Here is a 13,078-nt window from a genome sequence, read left to right on the forward strand (position 1 = left end):
TTTTGATATCTCTGTGCAGGAAGGTGTTCAGGATTTAAAAAAGAGAATCATGGTACTTGACTGCCAATTACGAAAATCAGAAATGGCTCGAAAAACGTTTGAGGCATCCACTGAAAAGCTTCTTCATTTTGTAGAGGTAAGTTTTTCTGTTCTATTACATTCATCTTTAAAAAATATATAGGCAACTGGCATATAGATAAATGTTACTGTATTTGGTACCTAGTGAAACATTCTCTAGTCTCAAAGCAGCAATGCTGACTTATGGTCAGATTTAGAACTGCATAGATGATGAAAAGACTGGCTAACATTTTATAGATTGTTTAGAGAAATAATTGAGACAAGGTGATGTGATTCCAAATATATATTATTTTAATGAATACTTTACCAAAAATCCTGATAATGTATAAACATTATTTGATAACTACTTACCTTATAAAGAAATGTTTTCATAGCTGTTATATTTCTGAGTAAAATTGCATGTTAGTTCAATTGTTCCCCCCCACCCCTGCCCCGCCACATAATAGAAGCATCAGTTTAATCCGTGGACAGAGGAGGTTGTACATATTAATCAAGAAAAGATATTTTTTAAAAACTGTCAAACTGATATATCTCCTTCACCATCTTGTTTGTTGCTAGGCTATTCAAGAAGTATTTTCTGATAATTCTACTCCTTTATCAAATTTAAGGTAAGAAAATTTAAGTGCTTTTTGCAGAATATAGGTAGCGATTAAATTCTTCATCTGGTCATTGTGACTCAAATACTAAAAGTCTCTTAAATAGTCCTAAGGTGCTACATAACTCCCATTGGATGCCATCGTATGGAAATAGGTGCAAGGACATATTGTTTTGGGTCCCATCTCTATTAAAGAAATTCCTGGAGGTATTTAGTCAATCATTGTAACCTTGTAATCTAAAATTATGGCAGGAACCACCTATCCTGTCTTTGTCAAAAATTCTATAAAGATGAGATTAACTTGAAATTCTTTAATTGTCCTGCGTATGAATCAAAGTTACTGGTCACAGGTTCACTACTAAAGGTTAGTCTCAACCCAGCAAATTAGTTGTTCTGGCAAACAGAATTTTGGGAAACATATTCATGCAATCATTTTCTTTCATTTTCATCTTTCAGTAGATATAAATAAAAGAAATATATCTGGAGAGTGTACCTTGATTGTTTCATTATTCATAATACGTTTTGGATTTGAAGTTTCTTACTAGAAGCTACAAACATACTAATCAAAGTTATTTATTTCAAACCGCAAGTTTATGGTCATTTTGATACATGATAAAAGACATTTACAAAAGAAAGATTCTTGTTTATGCATTTCCAAAGTAATTTTTTTCTGCTCTCATAATAGCTGCCACTAGTCCTAGATACATCTTCTACTTCTAGCAATATACGCTTGCAGAAACAGGAAGACTCAATGAGGTCGGGTGTGGTGGCGCATGCCTGTAATCCCACTATTTTGGGAGGCTGAGGCAGGAGGATCACTTGAGCCCAGAAGTTTGAGACAAGGAACATAGTGGCACATAGTGGGACCCTATCTCCACACACACACAAAAAAAAAAGCCAGATGTGATGGTGCATTCCTATATTCCCAGCTACTTGGGAGACTGAGGCAGGAGGATTGCTGGAGCCCAGGAGCTCTAGGAGATTTAGGCTGCAATGAGCTGTGATCATACCACTGCACTCCAGCCTGGATAACATAGTGACACCCTGTCTCAAAAAGTAAATAAATACTCTACCCTTTCCTGTGAAAACAGCAGCTTAATAAATGAAGATATTTTTGGTGTCCACATAGCATTTTTTAATTTAGAAGAATATTTGTAATTCACTTCTAAATTCAAGTAATGTTTTACTTCTTATGATGAAGGAACCTGACATAACTTCTTACTCTCCATGCTGCTTATGATACAAGAAAACTCTGAATTTCATGATTATTTCTCCCAGTAAGATCTTAAAATAATCAGTAACCATATTTATTTCTTATATGGGCTAAGTGTGTCACCCACGCTTAGCTTTCCAAGGTCTTAGTTTTACCTTGACTAATAATTCAAAAGTTTTGTTTTAAAAATTAAGGTTAAAATGACTATTTAAAAGCCAGAGCCTGCCCTTGCCTTAAACTGCTTCATGGAAAAAAAGACAACTTTAAATAGCTACATCACACAACATTTCATGGTGTCTTAGTAAATTAAATACTGGTAAAAACTGGTGTAGTCATTTCAATATAGCATATCCTCCACACGGGTATTGGCCTTGATCATTCAACACAGAATAAAGGCTATGTATTTGAATTTGAGAATTGATGCTTTTGTTTCCCTTTGTGAATTAATAACATTATGCTTACGAAGATGGAGTATAAATAATGATGATTTTGTCATCAGTTTAAAATTTTTTTTCAAGTAAGTTTTAGTGTAATTTTTTGAAGAAAACATAATTAGATCAGAATGCATTCATTTTAGGTGACATTTGCATTGTTTAGAAGTGATATAAATGCTCTAGGCTGTTTTTCATTTGAGGCAAAAAATGGAATAATTTAAGAGATAATTTCAGGAGCAAATACATATATTGAATTTATATTTAATATTACTAGAAGTAATAATAAATGTATTTTAACAAATTCATGTTTACATGCTTAATTTGAATTTATACAGAACTAAATAAAATTATATCATGTTAGCAAAACAGAAGCACTCACAAAATAAGCCCAACAAATGATTTAGGAGACAGGTCATCCTTCTATTACTTCTTTCTCATACATGAAGTCAACCTAATTTTAAAATATTTCTACTTATTATATAGTAAATAATTGAAAACAGAAATATTGTTTTATGTGAATTACTTCAATTTTGGTTATATGAAATAATTTCCTCAGAAATATATTTGTACAAATCTATAACTAATACAACTTCAGATTTAGTAAAGATAGATGTTGTTTATTGTGTAGTAAGTTCAACTTTATTTTATTGCCTTCATAGTGAAAGAAGAGCTGTGTTAGCTTCTCAGACTTCCCTCACACCACTGGGAAGGAATGGACGTAACATCCCAGCAACACTGGCACTTGAATCTAAGGAACTTGTTAAATCTGTTCGTGCCTTACTTGATATGGATTGTAAGTTTTCTGCATTTTTTCCCTTTTTAAAGTAATTTATTTAACAAAACAAATTGAACTCAGACAGTTGATTTTCATTATAGTGGCTTGCCTACAGCAAAATTGATACCTAATCAATAAAAATATTAATGTACCAATCATAGGAGGAGAATATTTCCTTTATGTAAAGGCTGAGAATGAAGCTCTAATTAAGACATGCCTTTACATCTACTTCTACCCAAAGTTTCTTTGAAATGGAAGAATAAATGTAAAAATCAATCCGCAGCAGCACTGGAAACTGGAGGAGTGGAATCAGCATTGAGGAACTTGCTGTTAAATAATAATATACCACAGATGGAATAAGATTAAATGTACAGTCCAACTGAGCAAAAGACCCCAAAACACAACTATAACAGACAAAACTGCTGAAACAATGGGTTAAGCAGAACCATGGAAAAAACCCCAGGATCACAGACAGTGAAGACTGGGAACAGACTCTGGGGCAGTCAGCAGGGTAATTAATTAAATGGCTTGGAATAGCTGAACCAGTTCCCTAGTCTTCAGAGCTGCTGGCTCAGGCATATCCTCCTATGCTAGGGCCAGGAAAATACCTCTCTAAAGGAACTACATGAACTGTCACTAGATACCTCTAGAGTCATCATTGGGCTAGAAAGAGAAGTAAGGCAGTGCTCTAAGTAACTTCCATCATCCCAACAGACAGAGAGATCCTTGGGGAAAACTTAAATGATTGGACATTTTCCTCTTTCTCTCTTTGTGTCTCTCCAGACACTTTTGCCTCCTTATGAATTTCAACTCCCTTTTTCTAACTACTTCTTACTTACTCTTTATTTTCCTGCAATGAAAATTATAATTTACCTAACTATACCTATAATTTATAAAAATCAATGATGTGCTAATGTACTATAGAGGAGAAATAAGAGGGAGGTGATTTATAATAAAATTATATATATTTCAAAACATAAACGCTTTAGTACAACTATACTAGGATATATAATGTAGTCATCAGATGTCTGCACCTAAACAGAGAATCACCACAAATGTGGCAACCATGAATGTAGACTGATACAGGAACATTGTATTGTCGTTTTAAATAGCATGAGCAGATTGTCATCAGTAATGTCCAAATGATTGTCCAAAATGGTGACCAATGGTAAAGTTCTGAAGAGAAGAAAGTAAAATCTTCCATTAATTTATATAGTAGGTACAAGCCTGGGAAATTTAATGTATATTAAAACTATGCAAAAATATTTGGGGTTTATATAAAAATGGAATTTTGTTCCAGATTTGAGTGATTAAAAACAGATTTTTTACCACCATAAATATCTAGTAGGACATTTAAACATCATACAAGACACAGAACAATTCTTTGTTGCACAGGCCTGTTCAGTATATCCTATAATGATAGGACGTTTAGCATTCCTAGTACCCTTTCGCTAAATGCCAAAAATATCCCCAAACACTGTGACAATAGATAACGCCTCACAGATTTCCAAAAATGCCCCCAGGTGTAATACCATTCTTAGTGGGAACCTCTATTGTTGATCCTTATTTAAAATATGAACCAACAACCAAAAATCACCTAATAATGGTCCAGGGGGAGAAGAACTACGTAACAGGCAGATTCTGAAGAGAGAGAAAAAAGGTCTTTAATTAAATAAAGATAATGTAATATTCGGAAGATAGCTATATTATATTCTTGAAATAAAATAGAGTTATTATCCTTAAAGAGAATCAATAACACATTGCATTCATAACACAAGAAGTAGTTGCATGCAAGAAAGCATTTTTTTTTTTCAAGACATGGTCTCACTTTATTACCCAGGCTGGAGTGCAGTGGCTGGATCTCAGCTCGTTGCAACCTCCTCCTCCCCGATCCCCCATCACTCCCACCCCTAGGTTCAGGTGTCTCAGCCTCTCAGGTAGCTGAGACCACAGGTGTACAACACCATGCCTGGCTATTTTTTTATTTTTAGTAGAGACAGGGTCTCTCCATGTTGCCCAGGCTTGGTCTTGAACTCCTGGACTCAAGCAATCCACCCGCCTCAGTCTCCCAAAGTGTTGGGATTAAAGCCATGAGCCACCATACCCATCCAGAAAAGAGCTTTTAAAAAGTATTTTACATTTCCTTTTTCACTAAATGAAGATATTACTCAAAAAAGTTCTTCGATTATTAAATAATTTATTTGAAGCACCTACCTATCACATTCCTAGCACAAAACACATACTCGGGAATAAGTTTTGAATTGTGGTTGAACTATGTACATAGCACTTTTTTAAAAATAAGCTGTTCCATTTACCATTGCTGCAGAACAAATCAACCCAAAAGTTAATGGCTTAAACCAGCAATTTAGTATTGTCTCTCATGGTCCTGTTGGTTAATTGCGCTCAGCTAGGCAACTCATGTTAGAGCACTCTCATGTGGTTGCAGTCAGATGTCTGTTGGAGTTGCAATCATCTGATGACTCTACTGGGCTGGACATCTAAGATGGGAGCTCATCTGTGGCTATCAACTGGAACACCTACCCATATTTGTCCTCCCTAGCATGGTGACCTCAAGGTAGTTAAACTTCTTATGTGGGGGCTCAAGGCTCCAGCATAGGTGTTTCAGTGAACAAGACAAAAGCTGTATCACCTTTTATGACCCAGCCTCAGAAGTCACACAGCCTCACTTTCACCATGTTCTATTCATCAATGCAAATTTGAGGGGATGGGACTTAGACTCCACCCATGTATGGGAAAGTGACAAGGTCTCTTTATAGAAGTGCATATAGTCAGAAGTTATTATTGTGGCCATCTTTGGAGAATAAAATGTGATACATTAGTATATGTTAAATGCAAGTTAATTTAGTTGGGATGGCTCAATAATCATTATTACAAGTACCCATTAATATATGGTATATTAGTAGATTAGTGTGTTAGATTTTGGTTGTTTTTCTGTCTCTTCCCTAATGTCACCCTACCTGCTAGTTGTCTTTCTGCTTGCTTCTAACATTCCACCATCCCTCTAGTTTGCCACTTTTAATCTTCCCTATGCTGGGGAATAGATGAAAAAAGAATGAGAGAGAAAGAAAGATGTAAAGTTCCATGCTAATTAACTATCAAAATGATGTTTTCAGTACAGTTCTGGGTAATAGATGGTTTGGTTTGGTGTGGGGTAACATTCAAAGACCCTCTGGGGTAAGTTCTGATTTCACAACTGTGTTATGGAGGATTGGAAACTATGCCACTCGTAGTGTCTACTCAGTTTTCCCAATAAATATGTACTTAAAAATTTGTATAACCTAATACATTTGTAAAAATCAAATTATATGTCAAAAACTCATAAGAGCTAATTATGTGAAGAAATTCTGTGGGTTTTAGGAGAAATGAAAATAATCACTTCTAATGTGTTGTGTGTAAGTTCAGAATTTTATATATCAGACATTTTTATGTTGGGCTGGCAACAGTGGAGGGAAACACCTGCACAGACATAGCCCAGTGAACACTGCCATCATTAATTTTCATTACCTTGCTAACATTAACTTCAGTATCTGTCAAACATGATTATTCAAAGAAAATATTCGAAATTCTGCAGAACTTATTTGGAAGAAAAGTAAAAAATTTCATCTGCACTTTTTTTTCCCCAATGATACTCAGTAATTTCCAGGCTGGTTATAAATTAATTATGCAATCAGGTTTTTTATATTTTATTTAAATTTTATTTTCAATTGACAAGTAATAATTGTATGTATGCATGGGGTACATAGTGATATTTTGATACACATAATATACAATAGTCAGATAAGAGTAACTAGCATATCTATCATCTCAAACATTGATCATTTCTTTGGGTTGGGAACATTCAATATCCTCCTTCTAGCTATTTCGAACTATGTAGTACATGATTGTTAACTATACTCATCCTGCACTAGTGTAGAACACTAGAACTTATTCCTTCTATCTAGCTGTAATTTTTTATCCTTTAACAAATCTCTCCCTATCCCCATGTTCTCCCTGTCCTTCCAGTCTCTAGTACCCTCTGTTCTACTTTTTACTTCCTTGAGATCAACTTTTTATTCATATATGGACACACGAACACACAACACATTTTTCTTATGCATTCATCTGTTGTTGTTGATTCCATATCTTGGCTATTGTGAATAGTGCTTCAATATACATGGCAGGATGTCTCTTCGATATGCTGACTTTCTTTTCTTTGGATAAATGCCCAGTAGTAGGATTGCTGACTCATATTGTAGTTCTATTTTTGTTTTTTGAGGAACCTTTATACAGTTCTCCATAGTGGCTTTACTAGTTTACATTCCCACCAATGGTGTACAAGGGTTCCCTTTTCTCTGCATCTTCTCCAGCATTTACTTTCTGTGTTTTTGAAAATAGTCATCTTAACTAGGGTGAGATGGTAACTCATTGTGGATTTGATTTGCATTTCCCTGACCATTAGTGATGTTGAGCATTTTTCATCTATTTGCTGGCCATTTGTATGTCTTCTTTTGGGAAATGTCTGTTCAGATCATTTGCTCACTTTTTAAATCAGATTGATTGGTTTTTTGCTATTGGTTTTCTGCTAGTACTTTGAGTTCCTTTTGTATTCTGGATATTAATTCCCTGTCAGAAGAGTAGTTTGCAAATATTGTCTCCAATTCTATAGGTTATCTTTTCACTCTTGATTGTTACCTTTGCTGTGCAGAAGGTCTTTAGTTTGATATTATCTCATTTGTTTATTTTGCTTTCGTTGCCTGTGCTTTTGAGGTCTCATTCATAAAATCTTTTCCCAGACCATTGTCTTGAAGTGTTTCCCCTGTTTTTTTCTCCTAGTAGTTTTATAGTTTCAGATCTTACATTTAGGTCTTTGCTTCATTTTGAGTTGATTTTTGTATAGGGTGAAACGTCATTCATCTGCATATGGATATCCAGTTTTTCCGGTACCATTTATTGAAGAGACTATCCTTTCCCAGTGCTTTTGGCACCTTTGTCAAAAATCAGTTGGCTGTAAATATGTGGATTAGTTTCTGGGTTGTCTATTCTGTTTCATCGGTCTGTGTGTTTTTAGGCCAGTCCCATGCTGTTTTGGTTACTGTAGCTTTGTAGTATATTTTGAAGTCTGGTAGTGTGATGTTTTCAGCTTTGTTCTTTTTGCTCGGGATTGCTTTGGCTCTTCAGGGTCTCTTGTGGTTCCATCCAAATTTTAGAATTTTTTTCTGTTTCCATGAAGAATGTCATTGGTATTTTAATGGATATTGCATTGAATGTGTAGATTGCTTTGGGTAGTATTGTTATTTTAACAGTACTATTAATAATTATTCTGATCTGTGAGCATGGGATATCCTTCCATTTGTTTATAGCCTCTTCAGTTTCTTCCATGAGCATTTATAGTTTTCCCTTGAGCATTTTATAGTTTTCCTTATAAAGGTATTACCTCTTGCAAGGGTTATGCTTTGATGTTTAAAACTAGCAAATCTGTGTTGTCCTTTTATTTTTATTTTTATTTTTTTTTTATTTTTTATTTATTTATTTTTTTTTTTTTGAGAAGGAGTTTTGCTCTCTCGCCCAGGCCGGAGTGCAGTGGCGCTATCTCGGCTCACTGCAAGCTCCGCCTCCCGGGTTCACGCCATTCTCCTGCCTCAGCCTCCCGAGTAGCTGGGACTACAGGCGCCCGCCAACACGCCCGGCTAATTTTTTGTATTTTTTTAGTAGAGACGGGGTTTCACCGTGTTAGCCAGGATGGTCTCGATCTCCTGACCTCATGATCCGCCCACCTCGACCTCCCAAAGTGCTGGGATTACAGGCGTGAGCCACCATGCCTGGCCTGTTGTCCTTTTATTTAGAAATATAATTGCTAATGTTGGCACATTTTGCGAGTACTTTTTATAAGTTTGTATGACATAGCTTTTCAAGTTTAATAATTCAGATTAAATTCAACTGATTTTCTTTCTCTTTAAGCAGCAGCTAAACTTTTCTGCATGGAAAACAGAAAATTACTACCATGAGGTAGATAATTCAGCCACAACCCCTCCCTCATTTTCTTTCTTTGCCTTGGCTATCTGGTTATTTCAAGTTATAATTTGAAATTTTTACTTGGGCAGTTGCCTCTACTTTCTTCTTAATATAAGTGTTCTCTAGGATGTTATACTATGGGATTTTCTCAGAAAGCTTAAGGAAAGATTTATTGACTCTTACAGCTTAAAACCAGGCTCTAAGGAATATCTAGAAGACAATTCTGTTGCCCGGGCTGGAGTACCATGATGTGATCCTGGCTCACCACAAACTCTGCCTCCTGGGTTCAAGCAATTCTCCTTGCCTCAGCCTCCTGAGTAGCTGGGATTACAGGTGCCTGCCACCACATATGGCTAATTTTTGTATTTTTAGTAGAGACAGGGTTTCACCATGTTGGCCAGGCTGGTCTCAAACTCCTGACCTCAAGTGATCCATCTGCCCCAGCCTCCCAAAGTGCTGGGATTACAGGCATGAGCCACCGTGCCAGGCCTAGAAGACAATTCTAAACCTTTCCTGGGTTGTGGACTCCTTTGGAATCTGATGAAAATCCTCTTCCCAGAAATGTGAGATTGTACACATTTTGCATCCATTTTCAGAGTATTTATGAACCCCTACCTAGGACTCTCCCACGTATAAGGAACGTGAATGCTTTCCACATCATTGCATACATGGCCATCCCAGCCTCACCAGAATACCTCTAACATTGGAGAAGTGTGTAAATCATAGAGGCAGCCTGGAAGGAAGCAGCAGTTTGAATACATGTAAACAATGCTCCACAGAATCTCTGATGTTCCTTAGAGATGCTCCACAGAGCACCCCAACTGTTCATCCAATTTCATTGGCCAAATTGCTTAATTTCTAGGTCTGTTTTTGCATATAAAAATGGATCTCATAATATCAAAGTGGCAGGATTGAAAGATTAAATGAAGTACATATGAAATTCCCAAAAGAGCCTCTGGTAGGGTAAGATGTTCCCTGTATGGATGTTGTTGTTTTTGTTGCTGCTGCTGCCACTGCCGTGACTACTGCTGGTGCCACATTATTGTTATTTAAAGTAATTAATTTAATTTTACTTTCTCTCTATGGTAGGTATTAAATTATTATTGTCTAAAGCTTCTTTCAACTTGGATACATTTGAAAATATGGTAGATGAGAGCTTTTCATAATATGTATCATTTAATGTTATTATTGATGTTGAGTTAGAATGTAATTGTCACAGGAAACTGTGGCTAAATGTCTTAATCAGCATCTTATCTTTCAGTTGTTTATTGCTAACTGTGAGGACACTTTTGTCTGTTCTGTCATTATTCACAGTGAAACAGTCTGAAAACAGAATAGGCATTTTTAATCAGTATTGGAACCCCTGGAGATGCTTCTATTGATCTCCTTATATTTACGTGTTCTATATCATTATAATGCCTTTGTGTAGTTTTTATTTGAAATAAAATAGTTTTGAACTACATGTTCAGAACTGCAATTTCTGTTTAACTGACATATAGATTGACAAGATGTTTATGTAACAAAAGCATAAAGAGGCAGGTCTATCTTTAAAAATGCATAATAAGAAAAAATTTGGCCAGATAACCCATATGAGGTCTTTAATAAAAAGAGAATATATTGACTTCTTGTTAAATTGGCAGCATAAGCACAGGCCTTTAACTACCTTCCTTCAGGCCTCATGGAAATTATAACTAGAATACAAAATAGGGCAAAAATCTTCAAAAGCACTAGCTGTTACAGGTGAATCCTAAAAACTTTTTAATATAGGAGAGATAGGACCAGATGGAAGGAAAGTAGGAAGGGCCAACCTGTTACTCCCACTGCTAAACAACAGTAGTGATTGTGGGAATAACTGGCTGGCAGGAACCCTGGCAAGAGGACACTCTTAATATGTTCTGATTTGAAGGAGTAATGAATAAAGTCAAAGGCTGGGGGTAGGGGGCAGACGATCTCTTTTCACTCTTTTTTATCTTAGTGAGTCAATGGCATTTGTTGAAATCCTCAGGTTCACACAGATTATTTGTCAAGCAGAAGGACAACTGGGGCTTGATCCTTTAGAAAGTGGAGACACACTTTAGATCTGACAGACACTGGGGCATACAGGAAGCTTTAAATGTAAGAGGAGTTGGCACGACAGCTTCAGCACCAAAAGCCACATCGCTCTGCGCAGCCACCTCTTGTTCTAAGTCACTTTTCACCCCACTCAGACTGCTGAGTCATCCTTAAACTCACAATGCAAAGGTACATTTCACTCAGAGGTTTGAGAGGGTAATTCCAACAACAATTTGGTCAAATTTTAGGGCAATCAAAGGGTCTACATATTCTTTAAAAGGTCAAAAACCAGTTCTGAATAGAGAGCTCTCTAAATTCAAGCTTTTATGAATAAAAATGTATAACATATATAATGTGTATATATACACACACATCTCATTCAAGCTATTCTCTTACAAACAAATGCATACATATACATATAAATATATGATTGTGAAAAGGTCCACAGTATTAAAGCCAGGAAATATAGCTGTCAAGATTCATAATGGACTTCAGGATCAAGATAGAAGAGGGATCTCATGCTAAAACCTTCCCATTCTGCTCTTACACATAGAAATGACATTTTAAATTGTGTGTGTGTGTGTTGAGATAAAAAACAAGAAAGGAATATCACCCTGTATCAGAAACAATATGAAACTATCATGATAAGTAGGATTTTAAGCTTCAGAGATTTCACAGAATTGAGATCAGCAGTTGGAGCTAAGGTTTTTCTACACCCAAGAGGCCCTAAATGATGCCTAAGCACAGGAAGCAAGGAGCGGGAATCCTGCTGTAGAGAATAAACTTTGTTTTCTTGAATTGCTCCTATATTAGGCATTTTTAAAAATCCCTCCAGTTTAGGAGCCATCTGGGCCTGCCACTAATTAAAGTTGAAAGTAAACATTTCATCCACTACAGGTGGGGAATATAAATTGGCATGACATCCTTGGGAATCAGTTTTGCAGTATATATCAAGAGCTTTTTAAATATCCATTTGGAAGGTTTTTTGAAAGTTAAAATGTTTTTAATGGTCATATATTCTCACTCAATAATCCCACCTGTTATTATTTTTTTGCAAAAAAGATGTGTATAAGTATATATATGTATTTTTTTTTTTTTTTTTTTTTTTTTTGAGACGGAGTCTTTCTCTGTCCCCAAGGCTGGAGTGCAGTGGCGCGATCTCGGCTCACCGCAACCTCCACCTCCTGGGTTCACGCCATTCTCCTGCCTCAGCCTCCTGAGTAGCTGGGAATACAGGCGCCCGCCAACACGCCCGGCTAATTTTTTGTGTTTTTTTTAGTAGAGACGGGGTTTCACCGTGTTAGCCAGGATGGTCTCGATCTCCTGACCTCGTGATCCGCCCTCCTCAGCCTCCCAAAGTGCTGGGATTACAGGCTTGAGCCACCGCGCCCGGCTGATATGTATTTTTATTACTGCATGTCTTATATGGATTGAACATCCCAAATCTGAAACCCCAAATTTGAAATGCCCCAAAATCCAAAACTTTTGAGTGCAGATATGGCCCCAGAAGTGGAAAATTTCACACTTGACCTCATATGATGGGTTGTAGTCAAAACACAGGAGCATAACACAGTTTATTCAGCATCCCCAAGAGAAAAAACACTAACAAAACAAAACACCCTCCCAGCCCACTTCAGCTTTGATGTATTTTTTTCTGAGCAAGCATGATTGTGATGCCAAACAACCACAGATTGTCCACATGGGTGACCAGAATAGTGACACCTTTGCTTTATGATGGTTCAATGTTCACAAATTTGGTTCACGCACAGAATTATTACAAATATTCTATAAAAGCTGTGTAAAAGGTGCTTATGAAACAAATGAATTGTATGTTTTAGTCTTGGGTCCCATTCCTAAGATACCTCATTATGTATATGCAAATATTCCAAAATCCGAAATATTTCTGGTCCAAGCATTTC

At 36.3% G+C, this 13,078-nt stretch overlaps 1 protein-coding gene across 5 annotated transcripts in view; it reads left to right on the forward strand.

Moving 5' to 3' along the window:
• Positions 1-13,078, forward strand: part of STXBP4 (syntaxin binding protein 4) — a 208,642-nt gene that overhangs the window by 111,539 nt on the left and 84,025 nt on the right. For 4 of the 5 annotated variants that reach the window (XM_058444671.1, XM_032162787.2, XM_058444670.1 and 1 more), the window contains 3 exons: positions 20-136; positions 637-686; positions 2,980-3,113. In XM_058444671.1, coding sequence (XP_058300654.1) covers positions 20-136; positions 637-686; positions 2,980-3,113 — 301 coding nt within the window. Of the gene's footprint in view, positions 1-19; positions 137-636; positions 687-2,979; positions 3,243-13,078 lie in introns of those variants that run through there. The other variant, XM_058444672.1, reaches the window with a different exon arrangement.

Source organism: Hylobates moloch, unplaced genomic scaffold (assembly GCF_009828535.3).
Source record: "Hylobates moloch isolate HMO894 unplaced genomic scaffold, HMol_V3 SCAFFOLD_10, whole genome shotgun sequence".
Taxonomy (NCBI): Eukaryota; Metazoa; Chordata; class Mammalia; order Primates; family Hylobatidae; genus Hylobates; species Hylobates moloch.